Source organism: Falco cherrug, chromosome 4 (genome assembly GCF_023634085.1).
Source record: "Falco cherrug isolate bFalChe1 chromosome 4, bFalChe1.pri, whole genome shotgun sequence".
In the NCBI taxonomy this organism is placed as follows: Eukaryota; Metazoa; Chordata; class Aves; order Falconiformes; family Falconidae; genus Falco; species Falco cherrug.
The window spans coordinates 59,400,680-59,427,748 of NC_073700.1; the positions used below are offsets into that span (position 1 = coordinate 59,400,680).

At 44.5% G+C, this 27,069-nt stretch overlaps 1 protein-coding gene across 4 annotated transcripts in view; it reads left to right on the plus strand.

The window, feature by feature from the left end:
* Window positions 1-18,086, plus strand: part of DPP6 (dipeptidyl peptidase like 6) — a 572,381-nt gene extending 554,295 nt beyond the window's left edge. For all 4 annotated transcript variants that reach the window (XM_055709074.1, XM_055709073.1, XM_055709075.1 and 1 more), the window contains exons 18-26: window positions 3,715-3,813; window positions 6,195-6,264; window positions 8,220-8,414; window positions 9,685-9,739; window positions 10,647-10,752; window positions 11,614-11,672; window positions 14,069-14,141; window positions 14,241-14,314; window positions 15,847-18,086. In XM_055709074.1, coding sequence (XP_055565049.1) covers window positions 3,715-3,813; window positions 6,195-6,264; window positions 8,220-8,414; window positions 9,685-9,739; window positions 10,647-10,752; window positions 11,614-11,672; window positions 14,069-14,141; window positions 14,241-14,314; window positions 15,847-15,993 — 878 coding nt within the window. In that variant the 3' untranslated portion in view covers window positions 15,994-18,086. The remainder of the gene's footprint in view (window positions 1-3,714; window positions 3,814-6,194; window positions 6,265-8,219; window positions 8,415-9,684; window positions 9,740-10,646; window positions 10,753-11,613; window positions 11,673-14,068; window positions 14,142-14,240; window positions 14,315-15,846) is intronic.
* The last annotated feature ends 8,983 nt before the right edge of the window (window positions 18,087-27,069 follow it).

The window sequence follows — 27,069 nt, forward strand, 5'->3', positions numbered from 1 at the left end:
CTTACTGGCTGTGGCCATTGCCAGACTGGTCAGGACTCCTTGTAGAGTCCAGAGAGCCACTAGGTTTCTGGGTTTCCTCCTTCACACCCGTAGCAATAGAAATTATCCAGAAAGATCCATTTTTTACCCCAAGTCAGCATGGCTGGGAGCCTCAGGGATAGAGCCTTTCTCTGTCCCTACTATATAGGGGTCTTAAACCAAGATGCCCCTTGCTGTTTTTCATGAGTCTGGGAAGACTTCATAGCACGGTGTGGGATTCTCACCGTGAAACCAAGATTTATCTGCTCCCATCATTTTGATGGGAGACCTTTATCTTTCATTTTAATGTAGACTTTAGCCCAGCTTTAACCTACAGTTAAGGACTTCAGGCATTGCTGTGATCCACATAATAAGCAACACTTTTATTCTACCTGCTTTGTACATGGCCGGTATCAGTTTATCAGGTATCAATTTCATTTAACTGGATTTACAGCAGCTCACTGCTGTTGCCTCTGCAAAGAAACAGACCAAAGCAGGTAATCTGGCTCTTATACTAAGGTTTTCTGAGAAATGCTGAGCTGCTTCATTTCCCACTGAGGGTGACAAGTGTTAAAGCAAAGAATCCCATAGCACCAGGACATGTAAGAGAAAAGCACAGGATCAATCTTCCTGTATACAGTTTCTGTGTGTTCCCTGTTTTATTCCCTGTTTTCTCAATTTCTGTTGGCAACACACATTTCAAGCCCTTACCACACCTAGAAAAGTTTTGCTTGTAAGCAGGATGTGTAAAGTGCAATACCAAATTCTGATTGAATTTTTTTAAAATCCAATTTACAATCAGATTTGTGGCATATTGTATCCTTTGCCATTAAAATAGAAATACTCAGTAGTGTTTCACTTAGTGTCAGCAGTGTCCAATATTGTTAATGAGATATATTGTACATTTAACACAAATCTATCCACCGTTTTCCATAAATTTTTTTCCAATTAAAATGTTCCTTTGGAGAGAAAGACGTGCATAACATTTAGCAGCATCTTGGAACAAGTTAGCTTAAAGCAATATACTGCTGCATGACTGTCCTGTAAGGATAGCAAGAGAAATCTTTGCTGCCGGAGAAAAGCAGTGCAACGTACCCTGGCCCATGGCTGAGACCATCTGCCATCACCTTGCTTATGGGGTGACTGTGAAATAAATGCTTCATTTCCCCATGACTCAGTTTCCCCACCGCTCTTTAATTTCTGGATAAAAGTGCCATGATGGAGCTGATTGATTTTGCTGTCCGGAGTAGGGCTCTCACTGAGGAACCAGGGTTATTGCTGCTGGCAATGGTGGGCTAGAGGTATAGCTCCATGTGCCTGTCTGCTCCCTTGTGAAACAACTTCTGCTGTAAATATGCAAAAGTTGGCACATGTAGCTAACTATTCTGGTCTACAAAAATACAAGAATTGATTTTTCAAGCAATACAGAAAGCAAATTGCAAGCTCCTAGCTTTTCAGTCTCTCTGCACCAATGACCACTGGTATCTCAGCCAGTGCACAAGGATGTCTCATCTTTTCCTCCCAGCAGAGATGTGGGTTTGGCAGTGCCCTCACTGAGCATGACCCCAGGGCAGCCCTGGGGATGCCTGCAAGGCTCTACAGCCCACAGACAATGTTGCCACAGGGCCAGGAGAGTTTCTTAGCTCTGACCTGCAGCTCCAATGTCACTTTCTGGTTTTTCCCTGTTAAACACACCACCTTAATTTTACCATAGGCATGGAGATGGCTGACTGGCTGTAACAGCATGTACAGAATAGTGCTCTCATGAACTGTGTTATAGCCTGCTGCATAGTTTTATAAAATACTTCTAGGTGAATAAAATGAGAGAGACCATAAAACAAGAAACAGCAAATGAAGGGCTTGAAAAAGTAACATAAAACACACTAAGACTAATTTTATTCTGACAGGTATATATGTGTAGCATTTATTACATAGAGAGCTCAATCTAGTCATGTACAGAACACATCCCCTACTGAAATTCATGATTTTCTGCATATGATTAGCATTTCCCCTGGTTCCTTTTTTCCCCTCATTCTTTTCCTTTTGAATAAAGGGCAACTGACAGTTGCATGTTACTGAATTTACTTATTTAGTATGAGCCCATTACTCTATAAAGGGAGTTTGCCTCTGTATTCTGCAATAATCTGATAATAGTGAGTTGCACTGAATATTATAGCGTGCTTACATTTAATTAAGCAATGACCATTTGTACTCCACAGACTCAAGCTCCCTGTGGTCCTAAAGCAGAAAAGAAAGTCCTTTAGGAGATATGCCAATCTTTTTTATTTCCTCCACAGTCTTCTTGGCTTTCTGTGAATGCAATTATATGAACAAATAAAACGGCTTGACTGAATTCCCCTACGTGGCAAGCCCCTTTCTGCTGATAAAGCTACTTGTGTGTGCCATAATTAAATGAGATTCTTAATATTTAACTAAACGTAATAGGCTGTTGCTTTGGCACTTTTGAGGGGGTTGTGCTTTCAATAGAGATGAGCCAAGCTTTTCAGAAGCAGGGTGAATAGTCACTGAACCAATATACTATTGCTGAAAGATCTGTGAAATGTATTAACTGGGAAGGGCACGGTTTTGTGCTGTGCCTGCCTGTTCAGCAGAGATGTGCAATGAAAGCATGATAATCAGGTACTATAAGTATTATTTGAGGAGCTGGGGTTACACAGCTATTGATCAGTGTGTCTCGAAGGGGAAGTTACAGTCAATGAAACACATAATTTGGTGTGAAACCTCAAACCCTCCTTGGGTTCGCATGGCAGAGACAATGCCTGGATCCCCCTGGTTCAAACGCAGCCTGATGCCACGGGGATGAGCCCTGGAATGGGCTCCCCCCAGACCAGGTTTCACTGCCCCCACCACGGCATCCCCTTGGCCCCTGGATCCCTGCTCCGTGGGACTCAGGAGCCTCACCATCACCAGGAGACGTTTCCCACCACTTAGGACATACAGCCTGAAATGTGTCCTAAAGATGGGCCCTTTCCTTACCACCTGGGAAGGACTTGCTCTTTCTGGTGTTGGAGATGGACTTTTTTCTAGAAGAGGCTCAGCGGTTAGAGCGCATGGCCAGGATGTGGGGAATAAAGGTTAAACACTGGGAAGGAGGAAGGATTCCTCTATTTCATCCCAGAGTCCCTGGATAAGACACACAAGCCAAATGGACAAATCTTGAAACACTCCAAAAAACAAGGTTGCTCCAAAACCTGACATCACAGGTTTGTATGATCTTTGTCCTCTCTTCTTTCCCCATGGCTTTCCTTCCCACCGATTTTCTCTTGTGCAGCAGCACAACTTTATCCTCAATCCCTCCACAGACTCCTCCCTTTCCCCATTCTTTATGTGTAACTTGGGCATAGACTTGAGGACCACTTCAGTTGATACCTAGCTTTGCATGGCAGGTAGATAGATGTCTGACTGGGACCCATAGCAGTGTCTCAGCGCTGAAGGTCACATTCCATCTGCTGTAAGTCAGGTGAATGCCACTGATTTCAGGAATATAGCTTTATGCCAATGCAGAACCTGGAAGGGGTTTCAAAGACTTCACTGAATTAGACATCTGTGAGGACTAGAAGGAAATTCTTTCATAAGGAAATTTGTGTTACGAATACTAAGGTGACTATAAAATGTTAAAATGCTTTTTCACAAACAATGCCCAAAGTTTTTATGTTCTTGTCCTTATTCTTTCAGAAATTTTTGAGCTGGAGGTAAATGAAAATGTGCAGCTGGCTGTAAACGACAGGCAAATGCCTAAGGTAGAATACATGGAAATCAAGATAGATGATTACAGTAAGTGGCACCTTTCCTCTGTCTTATTTTTATTTTTCACTGCCATTGCTGTGAAATGATACAGTCATCTTGGCTAGACTGGCAGGAGGAAAAATGACTTTGTCTCTCAATAAACTCACACAGTTTGCAAAGCACTCTCTTAGGATGTGCTACATGAGGAGATTATTACAGAGACAGGATTTGATGAGCATGCAGCTGAAGAAAGGCAAATTATAGGGTTGGGTTTGGGGGGTTTTTTGCCTTTTAATGTTTTCTTTGCAGAGAAAAATCCACTTTGGGAAATGACACAGTGTGGTGCCCCCATTGTTCAGGGCATTTGTGCTAGCTGGACTAGTGGAGATGGGTTTGAAGTGGGATACTGTATGTACTTGCTGGCTACAGCTGTGGCTGCCTTTCAGTGTGCAATACTGCATGGGAGTGAATGAAAGCAGCTCACCAACGACCGCCCATCAGAACCATTCAGGATTCTTTGAGAAAGCCATATCATTTGACAGGGTTGGGGGAAAAAAAAACAAAAAACAAAAAACAAAAAACAAAAAAACCAACAGCTTTATGAGAGAAACCAAAAGAGATTGCACCTGGAATAAAGAAGGCAGAAACTTGGAGTGGTTTATATCCACAGCTGGTGCATTGTTTGTACCACTTGTATAATCAGTCCCCACATAACTATATGCCTGCCAAAAGGAGAGAGAAAAGCCTCGTGACAAACAGCCAAAGTGTAAGCATTTTCTGCCTGTCTCTATAGTTGTACCTGAAACAACCTAAAAAGCATCTTTGCTGGCTCTAAGCAGATATCTCGTCTAGATGTGGAAAATCCCCATACTGAGAGTCACACAGTGGCTCCCCAAAATCCCCATTTGCGTGTACAGTGGCAACTCTAAAAAAAAAAAACCACCCCAAAGATCCTGGGTTCAGAATATGACCCGTAATATCTCCCATGCCCGAAAGGAGCATACCTCTCAGATTGGATGCATTGATACGGGAGCAGTGAGGTGTGATGGATGGCGGGTTACTAATTCCAGCCATTACCGGGTGTTATAAAATGTGATGCAAAGGCTGAGAGACAGTTGCTATTTGAAAAGGATAATAATGGCCCTAAAATGTTCTGCTTGTCACATGGGCATTAGGAACATAAACCAGTGCATAAAATAACAGGAGCAGACATGCACTTCCAGGCCTTATGGGCAGGGAAAGACGGCGGGGAAAATCCTGTCATAAAGATCACATCTATCCCCCCGTGAGCCATCTATCTCATCATGACGCTGGCAGCTTGTTAGGAGTAACTCAGCTTGATGCTGAATTTCTAAACTGCAGGTAACACTGAGATGCAATTTTGCTCATTTAACCAAAAATATATGTGTGTGTGTGTGCGTGTGTGTAATAAATGCAAGCTGGCCGCAGCCAGGCAGCTGTTCTGTGCCTTCCCTGCATCTTCCAAGCTTTGGGCTGAACAGCCTTGGGAACGCTACACGGAGTGCTCAGTTATATTTAAAGTCAAGCGATGGCCTTTTTGGCTGTCCCTGGGCCATTGATCCAATTTGCAGCTATTAGCATTCAGATGGAATAACTAATTAGGCAGAGTGTCAGACAATGATTGCAAAGCAAACCACTTAAACCGCGCAATTAATCTGTGTATTAATCTACTGAAAATGCTTCTAATACCGATTTAATTGCTGGGCCTTTGCTAATCTGGATTGTAGCTAACATTTTAAAAATAAATGCGCTCTCATTAATGTGGAAGGCATTTGTATGGCAGCATTTTTAGCTGTCGATATGAAGCCATAGGAAGCAATTAAATGAAGCTTTGGTGAGCACGTCCCTCACTCATATCGGTTCAGTACCAGTACAACAACGTGGGCTTCAGCACAGCTACCTCCTGTTTTACAGGAAAATTAAGCCCTCTGGAAGTTAGGATTAAAATACGTTTCTCTATCTGTCTTCACACCGTTACAGCAAGATAATCCTATTCTCTCCCCCAGCCCCCACACTTAATTGGGTTTTAAATTATCATTTTCATCGCCAATTTTTCCCCTCCTCTGCTGCCCTGAAATATTGATTTCTGGCTGCGTCACTCATCCAGCTGCCAAAAAGGAAAATTATAGCTATTGCCAGATGTTAATTGAATGCTGTAAAAGTGATGCATGACTGAACAGCTTGCGCCGTAGTCCCGATTTACATTTCTTGTCACCTCGGCTATCATAATATGGGTCTTTTCTTTGACAACATCTGTGTTTCTAAGGTGTTATTTACCAGTGCCTCTGATGAAATGCCATTTTATTCCTGCTTGTAAGTGGCCGAAACACTAGAAAAATCTATTAGAGTTATGTCAACGTTTCCACGCTGAAGATATGTTGTTATTTGGTTTGGGTTTTTTTGTCTAGAATTGCCAATGCAGATCTTAAAGCCAGCGACCTTCTCGGACACTGCGCACTACCCCTTGCTTTTGGTTGTGTAAGTTCTCGCTCATCTTTTCTTTCTCTTCATGTTATTAGGGCAGCATGGAAACCTTGGCCACAATCAGAGCCTTTTTAAGATATAATTTGTACAAGGAATGCCTGTCCCCTTTAGCACCTGAGTCCAGCACATTGGTCCCTAGCCCCTGCCTCCCCTCGGGGCTGGGAGAGGCTAGACATTGGTCCCTTCTCCCCAAGGGTTTCAGCTCCCAGGAGGGTACCCTAGTGAAACGCTGCAGAATAAATGGGAGGGGGTTCTAAAATTGTTCAATTTTGTAAAATTATTCAATAATTTGGGGGGCAGAAACAGGAGGGGGAAGAATAAAAGCTGGACGTTGACCTTCTGTCTCAGTGCTTAGGGCACTCACCCTGTGCTTAACAGGTAGTTTTAGAGTGGGATGCTTTCAGGCTTACTACAGCTTAAATTTTAGGCGCCCGCATGCAGCAATCCTTCCCATGTAAATGCTGGTGTTCCCTGAAGTGACAGTAAAGAGAGAGCTAGAAACCTTTGAAGATCTCCACAACATTAGCATTTATATTAGGTAGGAAGGATTTCCTCCTGGCAGGCATAGCAGATGGGTATTTCTTTATGCAACATTTAGTAATAATAATACACATTACTGAGCTTTTTCTGGCAATTTGGAAAGGAACTGAGGGAGGGAAGTCACTGACCTTGGCAGAACCCGTTTGGCCCTGGCTGTGTCCCACTGCATCGCTTGCTCCCTGCCAGGGAACTCCCCGCAAAAGAGCTGCCTCGTATGGGAGTGATGAATGCCTGATGAACGCCTGAACACCGCCCTGCATACCCCTCCATGAAGGACAAAAACACTGCAATAAGTGTGTCGTTACATCATAAAATTACTGCAGAGAAAATGTACTTCATTATACAAGTGCTTGAGGAAGATTGGTGCTCATCAAGCTAACAGCACTTGATCAGGCTGCCTCTGAAGCTGGATGCGCCTGGGTCTCGCTTGAATAAATGCAAATGACTGAAGTCACATGCACATTAAAATCCTGCAGTGAGTTGCCTGATGTCTCAAAGAACCCCAAAATGGACAAGAAGTAGTTGGAAGAGCCAGTGGCTCTACAGTATTGCCAGTCCTAAAATATTACTTACAATCAGCAGCAGCAGCTCTTGGTTTTTCCGAGCTGCCTGCCTGAAGTGTGATCAATATTTCTTGAGACACTTCCCCTGTACAGGATCGGGCCCCAAGCAGAAAGGTGAAGAGAGAGTGTTGCCCACCAATTTGGGGCCAACCTGGGCAATTTTAAGCATTTAAAGGTGTCCTTTCCCTCTGTACTTGCATGAAGCAGTGGTGGCAGCAGTGATTGACAGCTCCATCTACGGCCCCTCTACAGAACCCGGTGGGAGAGAGGAGGTCTGAGCTGGGTGAAGGGGGGCAGCAAATGAACCCCCAATGCCTGCCAGTGAAGGAAAGGATGGTTGGTGTCTGCAAGCTTCATCCAACTTATTTTGGCAGTGCCAGCGCACCTCAAAGACAGGCTCCTCACAGGAACCCCTCCACCAGAAAAATACCGTCTTTGGGGAACAGAGTAAACAGATGTAAATTAGGACAGGTGTGTAAAGGGAAAACTCCACTGACCTCTGTATTGCTGCCCAGTTTTACTCACAGGAGTAATCGTGCCCGATTAGTGACATGCTTGCTGGGCTTGTTCAAAGCTCAGCTTAGTGCAGCAATAGCTGCTGTGCAAAGAGGGAGGTGGAAACCAACTGCAGCTTCCACCTCAACCTCAAAACCCACCCACACAACCGGCACAACCTCTGCACATTATTATTGCAGAGCCTGGTCTCCCCTTCTTCAAACCTGCCCTGCCTTATGGTGCACATGGGAGCTGCTCGTCCCCACTGCCGTGGCATGCTCACAGCCCCGGGAGGGTGTTTGGCCCCAGCGTGGTGCCATTGCCTTTGCTTGATGCCTATTTCTGTTTTAGAGACGGGACACCTGGCAGCCAGATCGTAACAGAGAGATTTGAAGTGACGTGGGAGAGCGTCATGGTCAGCTCTCACAACGCCATCGTGCTGAAGTTTGATGGCCGCGGGAGCGGCTTCCAAGGCACCAAGCTGTTGCACGAGGTTAAGAGGAGGCTGGGCCTTTTGGAAGAGAAGGATCAGCTGGAAGCTGTCCGGTGAATGACGCTGTTATTGAAGAAATTAATTCATTCATTATAATTAACCCGAGACTGTCATTATCCCTGGTTGCTTTAGTGGTGTAGGGTGGAGCAAGGAGGTGGGAGGGAAGGACGATGTAGTCACACAGCTGTGACCAAGTGATGGCATGTAAGAGAGCTCGTGCTAACCAGTGCAGAGGAGAAAAACAAGCCTTAAACAGAGCTAAATTACAGCACGCTTATCTGTATCACTTGTTCAAAGCCTATTTATTTTTAGCTCTGTACAGTCATACAGCTACAAACAAGTAAGCCTGAATTTCAGCTCCCACATTAATTTTTGCTGGCTTGGTAGTTGTAAAAAAATCCACCTTTAAATGTAGAGGAATGAAGCTGGGTTAATTAGCATTGATAATATACAACTGTGGGCTGGCTTCAAGGGCGGTGGGTTGGCTTCAGGGGCGTGGGTTGGCTGATGTAGATAAGGTGCAGCTGTGGCTGGTTAAGTTAAGTGGTTGAGAGCCATTGAAGAGAGAGCAGCCAAGGAAGAAGTAGAGAGAAGAAGCAAGAGAAGAGAGGGTGGGCACTGGATGAGGTGAGGAGAAGGCAGCAGAGAGACTAGCATGAACAGTATGCTGGTATGAGGTGGTAAAAGACCTTGCTGCAGCTTGATAGTTTGGAGAGTGCTGTGACATTTAAAATCTTAAACTTTTTAAAACGGAAAAAGACAGTGCAAAACCCTAAATGTCAAGTCCTGTCATATTAGGTTTATTCTGCACATGATAATACTAAAAACACTATTAGAGTAGTGTCATAGCATTGGCTTTATTGTGACTTTCAGAGGCAGTGTAGCTTATGTGTTGCCATTGCTTGGTCAAGGCCAACTCAACAGGTCACAGGATTAAATAGAGGAGAGACTCGTGTGAGAGCAGTGTGCAGCAGCGTGATTTAGGTTGTCTACATCAAGTGGGAATGGCTTTAAACTGAAAGAGGGGAGATTAAGACTAGATATAAGGAAGAAATTCTTTACTGCAAGGGTGGTGAGTCACTGCCCAGAGCAGCTGTGGCTGCCCCATCCCTGGCAGTGCCCAAGGCCAGGCTGGACGGGGCTTGGAGCAACCTGGGCTGGTGGCAGGTGTCCCTGCCCATGGCAGGGGGGTGGGAACTAGATGTGATTCTTATGATTTTTCCACGGCCATCCCAAATTCAAGCTGACAAAAATCACACTATGTTTGCTATATCTAAGGGGAAAGAATTTTTAACCCATTTTTTCTCCTCTCTCGTGTTCTAGGACCATGCTGAAGGAGCATTACATTGATAAAATGCGAGTCGGTGTGTTTGGGAAGGTAATGTTTTTCCGTTGTTCCTCTGTGCTGTTCTAGTTTGCTGATGTGGCTAAGTAGCTGGGCTAAATCCTGATTATTTTTTTTTTAATATGTCAGTGATGGCTTTTTTATTATTATTTATTTTGAGATAGACTGCCTCTTGCTCAGAGATGTTAAAGATGAAAGTTTCATTTTATCAGTGCATTCATCATTTTTTTTAAATTAACTTCCAAGTGCAGAAAGTGACTATTTGTCAGAAAAATAATGTTGGATAATTAATTATTTTTTTCCCCTTGCAAAATTTCATTTCATTTTCATCTCGTCCCTTAAGACCTATGGGAATGTGGCTAGATCTAGTTCATGTCGTACAAATGTACAACAACAATATTGATTTCTGAGGGTGATTTGCACCACTGTGTGCCCAGCTGGGAAACAGCAATTGCGAAGTACATGCGGTTTGAAATGAGAATGGGACTGTGAGTAGAAATTGTTTATTGCGGGAGATGCAGGCTTAGAGCAGGCAAAGAGAGCTGCACATACAGCAGCATCTCTGCAGGGAATTGTTAACAGGCTGGCGGCAGACGCTGAAATTGTGATGTCCATTTTAAATAACGAAAGACTGGGGTGATATTTTGGAGAGGTAACATACCTGATCAGATGTACAGCCATAAAGTGGGGTGAAAAGAGGCAAGCTCTTAGGCACCACAGCCCTGCTGCCTTCAGGAGAGTGTAATGAGTACAGAGCTCATGTTCAGCCGCATCTACCAAAGCTGGGGCAATGCCCCTTGTTTTATATTTTCAGGGCATGATGTTAAAGACTCTACAATGGCTGAAAGTTTGCAAGGTCTCAGCTGCCCTGTTTCTGTACCCAAAAGCAGCATCACCTCACACCAGGACCACTGATGCCTCTGTCCCCTTTGTGTTCCAGGATTACGGTGGCTACCTGAGCACTTATATGCTTCCAGCCGGTGAAGAGAACCAGGTGTTCGCCTGTGGAGCTGCTCTTTCCCCACTGACAGACTTCAAACTATATGGTAAACCCCATCCCAGAGCCCACAGACTCTCTTACTGACCACAAATGATGTTTCTGCCTTATCCTTTCCAGTTTTCTTTCTTCCGCAAGATCCTGCCTGTTTTGTACTGTGTGTTTTCTTAGGACTAGCCATAAATCCTTCTTTCCCCCTCAAGAGCAATTCTGCTGGCCCCTGTGGGACCAGCAATGGTGGTGAGAGCAATCAAATAACTTTTATTACTTGCTTCTTTTAAATAAAGAAGAATTGGCTCTAAACCCCTCCAGCCTCTGCCACCAACCTGCACCACTGCCTTGAACGTGCTTCTTTCTTGCCTGACCCATCCACCCATGCAGCCTGTGGTCCAGTCTCCCTGCCCCATCATCTCTGTGACGGCAACATCCACTGCACATGGTGGTCCTTTCTCTCAGGGATGCCAGTTCCCTGTGCACTTAGTGCCAATGAAAATCAGGGGACTGCCGTGAAAGTCAGCGATGTTAAGCCAGCCTTCAGGTCCTGTAAAGTTATCCCCGAGACCAATGGGAACTTGCAGTCAGTTGTTGATGGAGATGGTCCCACGTGAAAGGAGAAAGGGGCACAACAAGATAGTGCTCTTCTCTTATATCTCAATTGCATTTAGGAGAAGAAAAAAAAAAGAAAGTCTCTTCTGTGACTGATTTAGAAACCATAAGCTCATGGTGATAATGAAAGACTGTAGTATCATACATATCCTTAGTACATTTTCAAAAACTTTTAGAAATATGGCCTCTGTAATTAAAGCAATGTTAGAAAATAAAGTCTTTTTAACATTTGCAATGTTTGACTCGGAAGCACCAGTGTACTCACTTATGACTGAAAAAGATGTTTTCATTTTTTCTGTTCTAGCTTCAGCCTTTTCTGAAAGATACCTGGGCTTGCATGGGATTGATAACAGAGCATATGAGGTAACTGCGTGGACACTGTGTTTCCCTGATAAAACATGAATTGGGTTTTAACTCTTTAACTCCGTGTTAGGATATGCAGGAGAGACTCGCTAGTAAAACTGAAGGTGTCCTTCAGCCTGCTTACTGCTTTTCTTAAGAGTAATAATGGATATGTTTTTTATTGATTAGCCTTCATGTCTGCCTCTCTAAATTGGGTAAATACAGTTATTCCAGTTTTACAGATCGAAAGAGATAATAAGGATGAGTGGCTCAGATGCCCAAGTGGACACAATGTCAGGACCTCCTTTAAAGTTCATCCCAATGGCCTTGCCACTTTCATTCTCTTTGAGATATGATTTTTGACCCAATGTCAAGTGAAGCTCAGCTTCTCCTGGCTTTTTTTAAAGTAAGCACAGATGTGATACTTCAGGTAGGCAGAACTCTGTACCAAAATTGAACAGGACATGGAAAAGGAGACATGGCACCAGTTAACAAAGATACTATTTAATATGTGTGATGGGATCATTCGGTTCACATGCTTTAATTACTTGGAGGAAAATCCTAGGAGTAGTCACACAAACAAAATTTGTTATAGATAAAACCTTGTTAAGTTTGCTAAGTCTTGTCTTCAGCTAGAAGACATGAAGGCAGCAAAGGTTTGAAACTGTTTTCTTACAGAGAAGGCAGGTGGCATCCTATGCCCCTGCAGCAAAAGTTTTTTTCCTGGTCATTTAAACACTGAGTCCAACATCTCCCAAATCTTGCACTCATGCTCATTGCAAACTCTGAAGGCAGGTCAGTAGAGGTGAAAATATTCCAGAAATGAGAGCTTTGAATTGTCACATGTTCTTTGTATATTGAAAAGTTGGCCTAAGCAAATAGTGGTACTTTTGGTTGATTTGGGATTGACTGCTTGGAACAGCACCAGAGCTCTCTGCAGAGCATGGCACTGTTCCAGGCTGGGTCCCTAACTGATACACGTCTCCTACACACCATAGTTGAACCACAAATTGCTCAGGGAGAAGAACTGCTCCTAACCTGTTGGCCAGACATTAGCTTTATGGAGGTCACGAAATTAAAGACCTGATGTAGATTCCAAAAAGCATGTATTGTGGTAGGTGACATCTGGGGCAGCAAAGGAGCCATATAGGGGGAGAACAGAGCGCAAGACATGTACACACCATCAAAAGACTTAGGCATCACAGCCCGCAATCTGGGGATAAGAGAACTCATTAAATCAAATGATATAGGGAAGTTCAGAGGCATCCTTGCAAATTTTGCAAACACTTGCTGACTTCATGCAGTGTGGAGCTGCAAGAAAGCCAGAAGAAGCCTGCACCCAGCAAAACTTCCCAAAACTTGCCTCCAAGGAAACATGAAGGGCACCTTCTGATGTTCAGGGCTGCTTCACTTTTTAAAAGAGAGACACATTTAATCTGTAACCTAAAATGACAGTGACCATATCTTAATAATACATACCAATGTTTTCAGCCTAATTTAATCTCTGTAGCCAAACATGGAAGGTCCTGTTGCTGTTGGAGATGCTTTAGTCTATCTTCTGTGGAAACAATGTAGGACAGTGGAGAGATGAAAGTAGGTGTAAGGTAGAATTGATACAAGGGTGTCTTAACTGAAAAACACACTAACTCACACAAGTGAACCAGAGCTAGGGCACATGAATTTGAACAGGGAAGGAAACACAAATTTAAGGTGAGGCAGGTATTCTTCCCTGCCCCCCTATAAAACAGTAACATCTGTGACTTGAGACACACATTCCTTTTGCCACTCCAAGACCTTTCTGGAGTCCTTTGGAGTCTCTTTGAGACTTGTGTTCTTCTGAACAATACGGCAAAAGGGGGATAATTCCTTCATTTCTCTTACCCTGTACTGTTTGCAGTCACTCAGGTTTGTATTTATTTCCCCCGTGCATTTGAAAGACAGTTTGGGGCAAAGGCATTCTCAGCAGCGGACACTTGAACTGAGTACCAGGTCCTCCCCCGGGCTGTCAAAGCTCTTTGAGGTTGGCTTTCAAAGCATACTAAAGTCACGCCAGCTCTCTGAAGAGTTCTTAGGCATAGGTACCTGGGCACACTTTTCATCAGTGTTTTGCATTCACTGGAAATTTGCTTTGACATTTTCCATGTGTTCTGCAGTTCAGGCTTTTAGTGAACATTATCAATACAGATGAGGGTCTCTGACCCCTTCCTGCTGCTGATACTGAGCCTTGAAGGACAGGGTGGGTGTCTATTTTACTTCTAGATGGATTCAAGTAGCCAAGAGAATACGCTGTGCTGGTGCCTGCCTGTTATCCTTGTGATGAAGTATCAAACGGAATGGAGCACTTCTATATTTTTTTCCATAAAAATTGCTAATTTCTAGCAAGATTTTTAACCTTATTGCAACCTTTGCCTTCACAGATCAACAAATTAGCACACAGAGTCTCATTACTGAAGGAACAGACGTTTTTGATCATTCATGCTACTGCTGATGGTAAGTCAGCTCATCATTTGAGCTCATTATATGTTTGGGATGGCTTTGATTTTTCTTAATTAAATTTGCCTCTTTAATGATTGTAATCTGTTTTTACAGAAAAAATCCATTTTCAGCATACTGCGGACCTTATCACACACCTAATTAGGGCAAAGGCTAATTACAGCTTGCAGGTACAGTATGTGTTTCCTTTTTTTCATATTTGAACAGTTATTTCCCAGTTTGATCTCAAGCTTCTGTTGTAAAGCAGACTTTGAAAAATCCAGTTGGAAACTTAGGCTGGCATTAGAAATAGCACTAGTGTATGATGTGTTCCTGTGTGCTCCTGTGCTTATTTGATACCACTATTTTGGTTTGGACAGTTGAAGAACAACTATTAAATTACAGTAAATTAGGTTTTGAGAGACATATCTCTAAGGAATTGATGCCTGTTGACTTTCTTTAGGAACAACAGGCCAAATTCAGAGTTGCAGGGAAATAAGGATCTAAATTAAATCAACCATAAACATCAAGGAGAGAAATGTCGCTTAAATCCGACATCCCGCTGTGAACGACATACTCTGGTCTAGAAAACTCCTCTGTTCACCCAGTTACATCTCTGATTTGCTAAATGGCCCATGTCCAAGCCAGTAAAGCTTCCCAAATGAACCCATCCTCCAGCCACGGGCATGGTCCCTACCCTCTGCCACATCCCAAGCCACAGCCAGGAGAGTGCCAGTAGCCCAAGCTCAGTACACACTATGGACCATGCTACAACTCACCTGTATAGACGGTTGTGTTGCAGTGCCCAGGTCCTAGTAAAGCTTGATTTACTGAATACCAGCTCCCTCTGGCTGCATTTCTGCGGAGCTTCATGTGATGAGTATGCTCACTCCATCATGCTCCATCATGCATCAAGGCAGATAGGACGGAGCACAGGCACAGGCGCTAAGCAATGAGGCCGGCTTGGATTTGGTCAGTGCTACAATGACTGCACATTTCCCAGTGCAGGAGCATGAGTTCACTGGAGCTTGGAGGTACCAACGGGCCTGATGCAGATCAAAGGTTATTTGAAAACTGAATGGAGGGCTGAGGGATCTGTATCTTGGATTGAGGTGCTCGGAGCAGCAGTGAGACACCTCAGTCCTGCCTGCAAGCATCCACTCCTAGAAACTCATTTTTCCCCCTTCAATATCCCAGTCTAGACAACCTATTACGATCCTCCTTTCCTTCAACCTATGCAGAAGTTACCTGTTCCATTTAAATGGAAAGTTGTGCTTAAACTATTTAATTTCTAGCTTCCCACATCTCTTCCATTAAATTACTTCCCCAGCAAGCTTATCTTTTTTATTATTTTTTTTTTACTTTAAAGCCCTCGTTTTAGTTGGTAAAAACCTAACACCACTTCGCTCCAAAGACTTTTGTGCGGGTTTTTTTCAGTTTTCACAAGGAGCAAGCACTGTTATTTGTAAGCGTGTTCTGGTTCTGCTTACCCTGAATTTGTTCAGAATGGAATTAAATGGAAAATCCTCCCCCCAGAAAAAGTTCCTTTTGAAGGAAGGTGCCAGTCTGAAAGCACTGTGGTGCCTGAATTAGCCTGGACCTCATGTGTGCCTACAGGAAGACGCACAATGCTGAGGAGCAGCAGAGCTCAAGCTCCAGGTGTGGGTGGCCAGTGCTGAGGCTTGAAGCTGCTAACGGGGTGTGTTTGCCTGCTCCTTTGCAGATTTACCCTGATGAAAGCCATTACTTCAGCAATGTAGCACTGGAGCAGCATTTGTACAACTCCATCGTCAACTTCTTTGTGGCGTGTTTCCAAGTTCAGGACAAACTGCCCATAGCCCCACTGAAAGAGGAGGAGGACGACGATTAACTCTATTTGTCCGTGCAAAGCACAAGGCAGATCTCTCTAACAATATGCAACTGAATCATTTTCCTGAAGAAACAGATGTTACATTGTTAGCATGTATTTTGAAAAAAACAAAACAAAACACTGAAAGCAGCTCATCTGCTTTACTTGACAGCAACTCCTTCCTAAATGGAAGAACATTAAGCATGATGAACTCAGCAGAAACTGCTGTCTGAAATTAAACCATCACAACCAACATCTTTTTCTTTGTGTTTTTTCCTTTTCTTTTTTTTTTTTTTTTTTTTTTTTCTTTTTTGGTTGCCACAAAGTGACTTCTAGCATGAAAGTGGTAAGACATTGAACTTGAAGGAACACCCCAAGAATCCACTTTGAGGACTGGAAGATTTAATGTCTCTCTACATTCAAGCAATCAAGCAGTAGCAGTGAAATCCATCATCCATGTTAAGGTTACTATAGTTAGCATCACACTGTGTCAGAAAAAATCTAACCTAATAGATGGAAAAGATTATAGCACAATTATTTTAAAGGATACTGATTCATACGTATTTGCCTGCTCTTTCCCATGTTCAGAAGGTTTGTCGTTGCTACAGGACATACAAACTCAGTTGTGTGAAATACCACTATAGTTACACAATCTTTACTTTCCTGTAATTATTTCTTAATTTTGTATGGATTTCATTGGGTCTCATGCTTACCTTATTAGCTTCTGAGCTTGCTCTGGATGGGGAAAAAACATTCACAGATGTAAACAACTCACTTTAGACCTCAGAGGTCTAAAGAAGCAATAGGAGTCGAGGTACCCAGATATTAAAGAAATCTATTAGAAGAAAGCAAAGGAAATTTCACTTATTTTCCCTGCATAGCCTTTGCCTGCAAGATTGAGTATTTTCTTTGGCAGCCTTGAAAAATATGCACATAAATAAGCTACATCAGCTTAACTGAGATATTTCTATCGTATTATATTAAAACATACGACAGTCACAATTGTTCTTTTTCTTCTTTTAGTGTTGGAACAATTGGTGGCCAACCAGTTGGGGAACGGCTAGATGATGCTATGGTAGCAGGACTTTGTACCAGATACTTTGCAGATCATCTCATAAAAGCATTTAAACAGAACTAATGTGCAGAGATTTATTGCACATGCTGTCTGCAGCTTTGTTTTATTCCAGGTCAATGATTAGCATATTCCAAACACATTTAATTATCTCTTCTGCTCACACCAGCTTTGCCAAACATAAAAGAAAAAAAAAGGGGGGGGGGGGATTTTTGCTTTAAAATATCTAACACTTCATTATAGCGGTGCAAAGCAACTTCTAAAACTTCTTGTGAAAACATATAACTCTCAGAAAGAAATCCAGCCTTCACTCACTTCCACTTACTGCGTCATAAGAATTTTGACTAGTGTCACTCCTTGTAAAATATTATGACCAAATGTACAGCCAGTATTAATACTGTATATTTCATTTTGTTGTATATAAAGGAATGTAAGTCAGTTATCCGTCAGGTCCCCAATCCAATATTAGTCTTGTGTTCAGCATGCATGCGATAACACTTCTTTGCTGATCAGGACTCTTTAGAAGTACTAGCTTGGAAATATAACAATTAATGTAATTTCTCTTCCTGTTTTGACAGCTTGAATGTCAATGCCAGTTTCTACTTTTTACATAGTACTGTGGGTAAACTCACATCCTGACAGCAATGATGATGTCTCCTTGTGTTCTTTAGTGTGTCTTTTTTATTATCTTTATTTTAAGCTTTGAATGTTGGTTGTACTTTGACTACCATAAAAAAAATATATTGATAAACCACAGAAATTACCTAGTTTGGTTTTGATTATCTTCTTTAATTTACAGTGCATCAACATTGTGTGAACAAGAACTACTGTATAAATCTGCTTTATCTGGCAAAATGCCAAATAGACAATAAGAATGCTGCGTGTCCAGATTTTGCTACACTGATCAGGCTCAAAAGCCTGAAATGAACTTGACCCAAGAAATGTAAAAATCTGCTCTGTCCACAATCTTTTGTAGAGACAACTTTAGGATGTGGCATGGTAGTGTTTGTTCATTCATGGAATAAAACATTATTTTACCACCCTGGTTGCTACTGCCGTTATTTAGCATTAAGTATTTAAATACGCATCAAGTTGCTAGAAATGCTGTTCCGGGTTGAACTGAACCCAAACTCCAGGGTGCAGGTCAGAAAAATGAAAACAAGTCTTTATAAATCAATACGCATCACCATTTAGTCTGCCTGTAAGAACCTGGGTAAATGGTGTCACCATGGTAAATGGTGACTGCTTTGGGGGGAAATATGAAGCAGCACGAAGTGGGTTCAGTTGCAAAGTAGCAGTTGATGAGAAGACCCCTGTCCCCCTCTAGCCTTTGGTTAAGATGCACCTTTCCTTCTCCCTTTCTGCCTGCTGACCTGGCACATGGGCTTCCTGAGGGCATCAGCCAGCCATGACAGCTTGATCAAAGGGATTGTTGCCATTTCATCCATTGTCCTTTTCCCCAAAAGTCATGTGTGCATTGTCAAGTGGGAACAAACCACTAAAACTTATCAAGTCGGCGGTAGCGGATTTTTCTGCAGACGATGCTCCATCGGGGAAAGGATAAGCAAGAGGAGGAAGTCATGCCACCTGAATTCCGGTGCGCTTCCCTTCAGGCCAAGCAGAGAGCCATGTACCTTCCAGGGCCGCCCTCAGACACCTGCCTCCAACAAGCAGCAGCTTTTCCCTGTGCCTGGTTTGTTCCGCTGGCTGCAGGGACAGGAGCGGCTATCCCAGGCTGAAGCAGCTGGGGACAAGTGAGGGCCATCCCTAGCTGTCCCCTGTAACAGTATTTGTGGACTGCAAGATCAGCTGGATGTTCCTACACCATCTTTACTCCTGGAAAGTGAACCCTTTCATTTAAAAGCTTTCCTGGGAAAACTGAGATTTTTCCTCAAATTCTGAATTCTGGCTATGACTGCCCCTGCAATAATACACTGTCCTCTTTACCTCAAGCAATAACTTCAGGAAAGATTTAAATCTGCACAAACATCCACATCTCCAGGCCTAATGAGGACATGACGGACATTTTTTCCCTAAAAGACTATCCCACACAGCAAGGCTGCAGTGCTAACCAGACGCTGTGTAGGATACAGGGGTGACCAGGATGGCACCTGCTGACTTGCTGCTGCTTATCAGTGTCCAGGGTGATGTCCCACCGGCTGGTACCAACTTGTCTGAACTGGATTTACAGGAAGATAAGTTTAATATTTCACAGCAAATGCAAGAAACTGTTGTGGACACTTACTCTAATTTTTGGTGCCAACAACTCAGGAAACAAGAAGCTTGAGCACTGGTACAGGGCAGGCAGATTGCACTAGTGCAAAATAGCTTTGCTGTTATTTTGCTTAATTACCTAAATGTAACTAATATTTTTTGATTCTCCAAACAAATCAAGCTTATAGTCTCAACTAACTGGCATTTCTGGATGCCATAATGTTCAACTGTGGCATCCCAAAGTGGAAGAGAACTAATGAACGGTGCCCTACTAATGCAGAAGGAAACCACAGAGGGAAAAAATGAGGCTTTGCTGGTAGCTAATTAACAAAGCCAGGCATCCAGCCATGTTTGTAATTGTCTATGGGTTCAGGCATGGAGCATATAAACCCATCCAAGCTCTGCCTGCAAGCTCAGGCCAAATAAATGCTGCATCTCTGAAGGGTAGGAAGGGGGAAAAGAGTGAATGAGAAAGGATATGCGGGATGCTCACATCTTTCCCATGAGAAGACCAGTGGAGAGCACTGTTACCTATGGAGAGAAATGGGTGTTTAGTGGGGGAGACCAAAGGAATGAGGCCGGTGCTGGTACCCTCATGGAGCTGAGCTGGTACCTGGAGAGGAGCTCTTTGCTTTGGCTCGCACACTCACATTCTCCCCACAGCTCACTCAGGCTGGAGGCAGTAAGGCTCTGGGTGTTTTAACTTTATGTGTCAGGTCATAGGGCACATCTGCCCTGCAACACTTCCTGGGATGCAGAGAGGCTGCCAGGCATGCCTCAGTGAGGGCTGGGGTGAGGGCACTTTCTTCCTTGCCCTGGGTAAGTACTGGCTCCTCGGTGCTCATTCTTCCCTGGACAACTTAGCTGCTATTTGCAAAAGAAGAAGAAAGAGCAAAAATGGAAAAGGTAACAGAGAAGCTCAAGGTCTCAGTTGCCAGTTCCTTAGTCACTGCCTCTTACTGAGCCAGCTGTTTGTTTATATTCTATTTTGTTCTCCCAACTTAAGCTTCAAGCTGGAGGCTCTGAGCAGAGCTAAGGGCACTTGCTAAGACCTGTCTCCTCTTTCCACTTCATCTTTCTGTCTTCCCCCATCCAGCGTGATTACAGTCTGAAAGCAAACCCAGCACCCCATTGGAAACCAGGAGCAGACAAATACAAAAGCTGTGTGGTGAGCCCTCCCAATTAGACATAGCCAAAATAAAGTCTTTATTCTAATAGCTAATTCACGCCTGGCCTGAGTGCTTTGCATGGTGGTCATTCTTCGGCAGTGAGGGAATAAAGAAGGGAAGATCCCCAAAGGTGAATTATTTGTCCTCCCTGTCACATCAGCCACCGCCCAGCTGGCCCTCCATCTGCCTTTCCAAACCGATGGTGGGTGCAGGACCAGGAAGCCCTCAGAGGGAAGGGAGTGGGTGGTTGGGAAGGGTAGGAGACCATACCGTGGCATTCCGGTTTTGACAGAGGACAGGATGAGCGTAGAGAGGCCTGTAGCCAACCAGCGTGTCCAGTTGTGGTGTTCAAAGTCATGCAGGGTCCCACATTACCCTCCCGCTGCCCACTGCAGCAGGCAGGTAGGGCACTATACTTCTGCTGTTGGAAGAATCCATCTGTTTGATATAGCCCTGAGCAGGACATCACCTATTACCCACAGTAGGTGCCAGGAGCTCACCTCCACGGTGACACAAGCCACCGAGCAAGCAGCTACATGGAAATAAAGCTTTGGTCTTCCCTCCTTTTTGGAATTCTCCACCTAATTCAGCTCCAGAGCCAAGGGGAAAGTAGGATATGTCTAGTCTGCATGGCAGGAAAACTGGGTAAACCGTGAACCTGCCCTCCAGGAGCATCTGCCAACAACTTTGTTAACAGAGGCAAATCTTCAACTGTCTCAATGTCACAACATCGATGTGACCCTGTCACTTTTCTTAAAACATCCCAGTGTGGGACCCAGGTGTTTATATAAGAACTAGAGTTCTTATTTCCAAAACAAGCCCCAAAACCCAACCACTGTCTGCGGCTTATTGTTGCGATTGGAACAACCTGAAAACACTGCCTGGCTTTTCCACTGCAGCTCAAGAAATGAAGGGCTGAGGACACCCTTTTTCTGAGTGCCCTCAGCTGGGATCACCCTGGCCAATCATCTCCAAAGGGCACAGAGGGAAAGTGGAGGGACCTTTGAGGACAGGGACCAGTGGGAGAGGTTTCTCCTGGTGCAAGGCAGCTGGGGCAGGTCTCCAAGCCACCAGCCTTGGTCCTGCCCCAGGATGGGGGAACCAGCTTCTCCCCATCCCGCTGCCAAGTGCAAGACCATCCTCCCAGAGTGGTCTTGGGTCATATATTTAGCCACAATAATCAATGTCCTTTGTAAGCAACAATTTCTGCTACAGCAGTTGTATTGCCAGCAGCTGTGAAGGAAGATTTAGAAAACCTTTGTAAAATGGATTATTTTTTTTTCCCCTTCAAGACATTCATTAAAAGCCTCACATTAAATGAAGCTACATTCTACCTCCTCACTGGGATAACAGCTTTAATCAAAATGTCCATTTCCATGATCGAGAGAAAAGAGTAAAAAGCAAATATAGATGGAACAAGGCCCCAGGAAAGCACAAAAGTAAACCATGTTCCAGTATTCTTGTGGAATAACAAGGTACCCTCCAGGTTTTTTTCCTTCCTTCGTTATAAATGTAGCTTTTGGGTCATTTTAAAGCAACAAACACCTCTTTGAGCTGATGTGAATGCTCTCATCCTTGCTGGAAAAGGTACCCAGGCCTTACACTGTCTTTGCAACAGCTGTTATCAGTGTCCTGAAATGTAGTTTGTGCTGAGCATTTCCAGTAACTCGAATTGACATGTAATTTGTAGTGAGCATTGGTAACCAGCCTGCACAAGCTCCTGAGAACCTGCTCCCCACCACCTCATCTAGGGGCACCTCCAAGTGGGGTAAATCCTTCACATGGAAAAAAACAAATACAGAGCAAAACATGAACAAGGAAAATCCTTTGCTCCGCGTTCTGCTCTGAAACACCACGGGAAAAGGGTGCAGAGACTCAGGAGCCCAGCTGGGCAGTCCTTTGCGACAGTTTCTGACCAACTTTTTTTCCCTGTAAATTCACATTTGGATGCACAGAAAGCAGGAAATTCGGGAAATTCAGGCTGTTTTACCTGTACTTGGCTCCTTCATCAAAGCAACGTAGCCACCGTGTGAGGCAGGGTACACACGAGGCCGTGTAGCCATCGCATGAGTCTGGCATGCCCCCAAAAGTTTACCACCTATTACAAAGTGCTGCAGAGGAAGGGGAAAAGACAGAGGGGAGCCCAGAGATGAAAGAGCCTACCCTGAGGTGCAGTCCCTCCCCTGGCATGTTAGGGTTATTCCTGTGAAAAACAGAGACCCTCCACCTGAGACATTTTCGGTGTGTGCACTAGGAGATCCACAAAAGGCAGGCGAGAAAAGCAAGCCTAGCACTAGTAAGCTTAAATTTAGTAGCTAGCAAGCCTCAGTGGGAAATCTTTAAGAGTCTAGAAATCAAAGTGATGTGAAAACAGCCGAGATCTGGCTTCCAGCTGGTCCCCTGAGGCAGAGGCCCTGAGCTGCTCATCTCAGCCTGCACCCTCAGAGCTGCCAGGAGCAAGAAGCACTGCACTCATGATGATGCTGAGGGGGGGCGGGGAGGGGAGCCAAAAAGGGCATGTTCTCACCCAAAAGCTGCCAGCCATGCCTGCAATGTTATCCTGCAACTTATGTTCATGAAAGTTAATGGTCACTGAGGAAATCAGCAGTGGCAATGCGAGCAGCAACCACTTCAGCAGTGCAAAGAATTGCACTGAAAGCCAGAGAGGGTCTGGTGCTGTAACAGGAATAGAAACTTCTGGGCTATCAACACTGGAGCCAGCAATAAGGTGTTCGCCATCTGATGATGATGATGGTGTGGTAGGGGAAAGGAGCAAACAACGTCCCAGCTTTGAGTGGAAACCAGAGCTGGTGTTACATCAGTATTTTTCATCCTTGTCAAGCCTGCATGGTGGGCGGCCGTTCTTTTTGAAGAGGCATTTCTTGACTGTAAAAGGCCTGGAAACATTAGATTCAAACCTCACTAACTGTGTAGAATTTCTCTGTGATCCAGTAGACTTTTGATTTTGCCATGATGATTCTTATAATTACAATTTACGAAGAAGTTGGGATGGGAGAAACTTTTCTCACTTGCCTCTAGTGGCAGACTAAATCTGCCATGCAACAGAGCAACAGCAGCCAAAAACTCAGCCCCAAACTTCCTTGGAAAAATCTGCAACTCCAGCTCGACAAATAACAGTTGGAAAAGCACTGCCCTTTCCTGCATCAGGATTTGAAAGACAAAATCTTCTTCCTCACTCAGCGCCTTCAGAAAAGAAAGTAAAGAGGAAGAAATCCCTGTCTGAGGCATTCCGTTGGATGCAGAGGCTCCCTTTGCCTGCGGAGCCTTTGGGTTACCTGCTCTGGAAAGTCCTGTACCAGGATGCTTTTAAGAAAAAGTTACAGTGCCACAGTTTTTGCTGGACAAGCGTCTGTTGGTTTCATGAAGTGAAAGGTAGATGCTCACACCTAACATCTCTGCAGCTGAGACACCCAATCTAGGCTTCCTTCATAACTTTTTTTGGCAGAAGACTTACAGGCACTTTAGGGCACAATTTATCCAGCCGACACCAGACGCCCGCTATGGGTGCTGGGTGGCCTGTGTGCACCAGGCGGATCTGGCTGAGCAGGTCAGCTACAGATATCTCTTTTCACCAGAGGACACAAGGGAAAGTGAACAAAGTATTAGATTTGCAAAGGAATGACTTTTAAGAAATGAACAAGCCCCTCAATTTTCTACCACATTGCTGACTGCAGCTGTAAGCAGAGCACAGCCACTTGCTATTATATATTTATTATACTTTACAGCGCCAGGGAAGCTTCCGAGGGGTAGGATGCCATCTGCTGCTCCGAACAGTTATTTCCTCCCTTCTTATCCCTTCCCAGCGGGCAGCTTGTGCCAATGGGGAGAAATATGAAATATGTCTGGATCATCTGCAAAGTGAAAATATTTTCATCTGCGAAACAAAATTTGCCTGGGTAATAGAAAACGGAGTGAAGAGTTTAATCTCACAAGTGCTGGTGCAGTTATGAAGAAAAGTTTGTACAGTGAATGAGGCATCCCAGAGAAGACGTATGATATTTACCCACGGACCAGCTTGCAAAGAAGATTGGATTTTGTATCATTTCCAGTTTAATGCCAAGACTTGCTGCTAATTCTGCTAGTGCCCATCTCCATTACCACAGAAACAATCATCTGCACATCTGTGAGTCGATGTGATGCCCTGTGACCCTGAAATATAGCCCCAGCATGTCTTCCTAAAGTCTGCAGAGTGAAGAACAAATTAAAACAGAGTCGGCTCTTGGGGGCTGGAACTTAAACCTGTGAGCAAGCTCTATTAAGTCCAGTAATAGACACCAGTCATACTCAGCCACACAATGGAAGTAAAACAGGATGAATAGCACACCATCAGCTCCAGCACTCCAGCAGTAATAAGCATCACGCTGGGCTCACTGCACTGACTAATCCATAATTTATTGGGCTTCATAAATATCAAAACATACCACAGCTGTTAGTACTTCAGTGCAAAACCCACAAATATTGCTTCAATTATTCAGGAGCTCATTGCAGGAGCCAGTCAACTGCTTTGAAGGTGCAATTATAGAAGGTATCACTTACTCGGGAGTTTCAGCCTGGCTTCAGGGCGGCTAGCATGGGGAGCACTGGGAGCACCAACAACAAGAGGAAAAATTGCCTCTGCCTCAAAAATAGCCTAAAGCCTTGAACCCCACACAGAGAGAGCTGCAGGCAGCTCTGTGGCAGGGTTCAGAGGGGTTACATGTAGTCCCTTACAACCTTTGCTCTGCTTCAGCATCTCACTCTGAGGGGCTGCCAAAACAGTCATTAAATCAACAATCCCAAGAGCCTGCACTCCTAAATTTACCCTCCATGCAGGACACAGGCCAAACTTGCTTAAACGATGAAGCCCAGCAGTTCAAGTCACATCTCCAGCAAGGAAACACCATTTGAAGCCATCCTGGGCTTTCCCTCCTGAAGACACATCGCCCTCCCCATGGCTTTTGGGTGCTGAAGACAAGACCAGAGATTGCGGCCAGTTGCTTGGTGGGGTGAGGTCAGGGTTACAAATACCAGGTGGCACCGTGGCTAGCGCATGGGCATCAGGTCCCATGCATATCATCACTGTCCATGCCCACACTGCAGCTCCCCCCTTCACTAGGGTTCATGTATCACATCCTCTCTGTTTAAAGCCAGGTTTACAGGTTGGACTAATTCAATCACAATGACCGTGTGCTAGTTTGCTAGTTGTTTTTACAGGCCAACACATTTTTCCCATGCAGAAAAAAAAAAAAAGATCAGTTTAACTGTAACTTCTCTCCTGTGCCATCCTCCTGCAAAGAACTGGGGACATGAGAATAAGTTGCTTGACGGAGCAAATGGCATCTCGCCAGTGCTCCCCCATGATAAGGTATATATCCAGTGGTCATTTGCTACTGGCAAAGGAAAATCTCAAGGATAATTAGGTATTTGCAAGCTTCAGGAAAAGAGGCATCCAGTAGGAGATGATGAGATTTCCTATCGAGAGGAAAGGCTGAGCTCAACTATATGAGGCAACAAATAAGCCACATGGAAAAGCTTGACGGCAAAACACAAGGAAAGCAAGTCTCACTCACTGGGCTCGGAGTGGAGGGCTCTTCTGTAGTGCAAGATGCAGTGTGGGAACCCCGGGTACAGGGCAGCCTGACCTGGCTCCGTCCCTGTGAGAGAAGAGGCAGGAGAAAGCCTGGAGCACCCTGAGGAGGGACACAGTGTCTGAGAGGTGGAAAAGGACCTTCAGAAATGAGGACAGGGGAAAATGTCTCAAATGAGCAGGGCCTCCAGGGGCAAGGGAGGAAATCAAGCTTCAAAACATTAAAATAGATAAAAATCTAGGAAAGGTTTGACACAGGACATGACTGGTCCCCGTCACTGAAATGTTACAGAAAAATTTTATTCCTGCTGCAGAGAACATCTGCTGCTGTTGAAAGAAATTTCTGGAGCAGTTTTGGATACAGGCAAGTGCAGCTCCTTCACATTGGGCCATGCTTCATGGTGGGGGGTGCTGGTGGGAAACATCTACAACCCACTGCTCAGCTGCTGGTCTGAGGAAGGGGACAGTCCCAGGGAAGTCACACTCACAGGGATTGCAGCCATCACTATCACATAAGGATGCATAAAACCCCTCCCTCCTCATCTCCCCTCCCCTCCAAAAGTAAACCTAGAGGTTGTCGCAGTGCAGAGACACAGCCTGACCCAGTGTGTCTGAAGCATCCTCGTGCTCAGAGGCAGTCCTGCCACCATCCAGGTACACCACCACAGCAGTGTCACCATCCACCCAACCCACAGGGCAACAGCCATGGAATGGTCCAGCTTCATGGGAGGCACCAGTGGTGACAAAAGAGGAGGCAAAGTCCTCTATCCAGAGGGTCTAGAGAAGAGTCGTATGGCTGCTCACCTCCATGAAATCCTGGATGTAGATTTTGAGTCATCTACAAGCATGCCTGCGCAGAGACATCTCAGTGTAACTCTTCCCTTGGCTTCCCTGCGACTGGTGGAGTTCCAGTACCCGTTCAGGCCATACACCTGGCTTTCCTTCCTGGGGCAGCCAGGGTGTGGGGGAAAGGGAAGCCCCAGGGGCCAGCAACCGTCACAGGCTCAGCACAGAGACTAAGTACATGCATGGGTTTGAGGTCCTCACATCGTTCA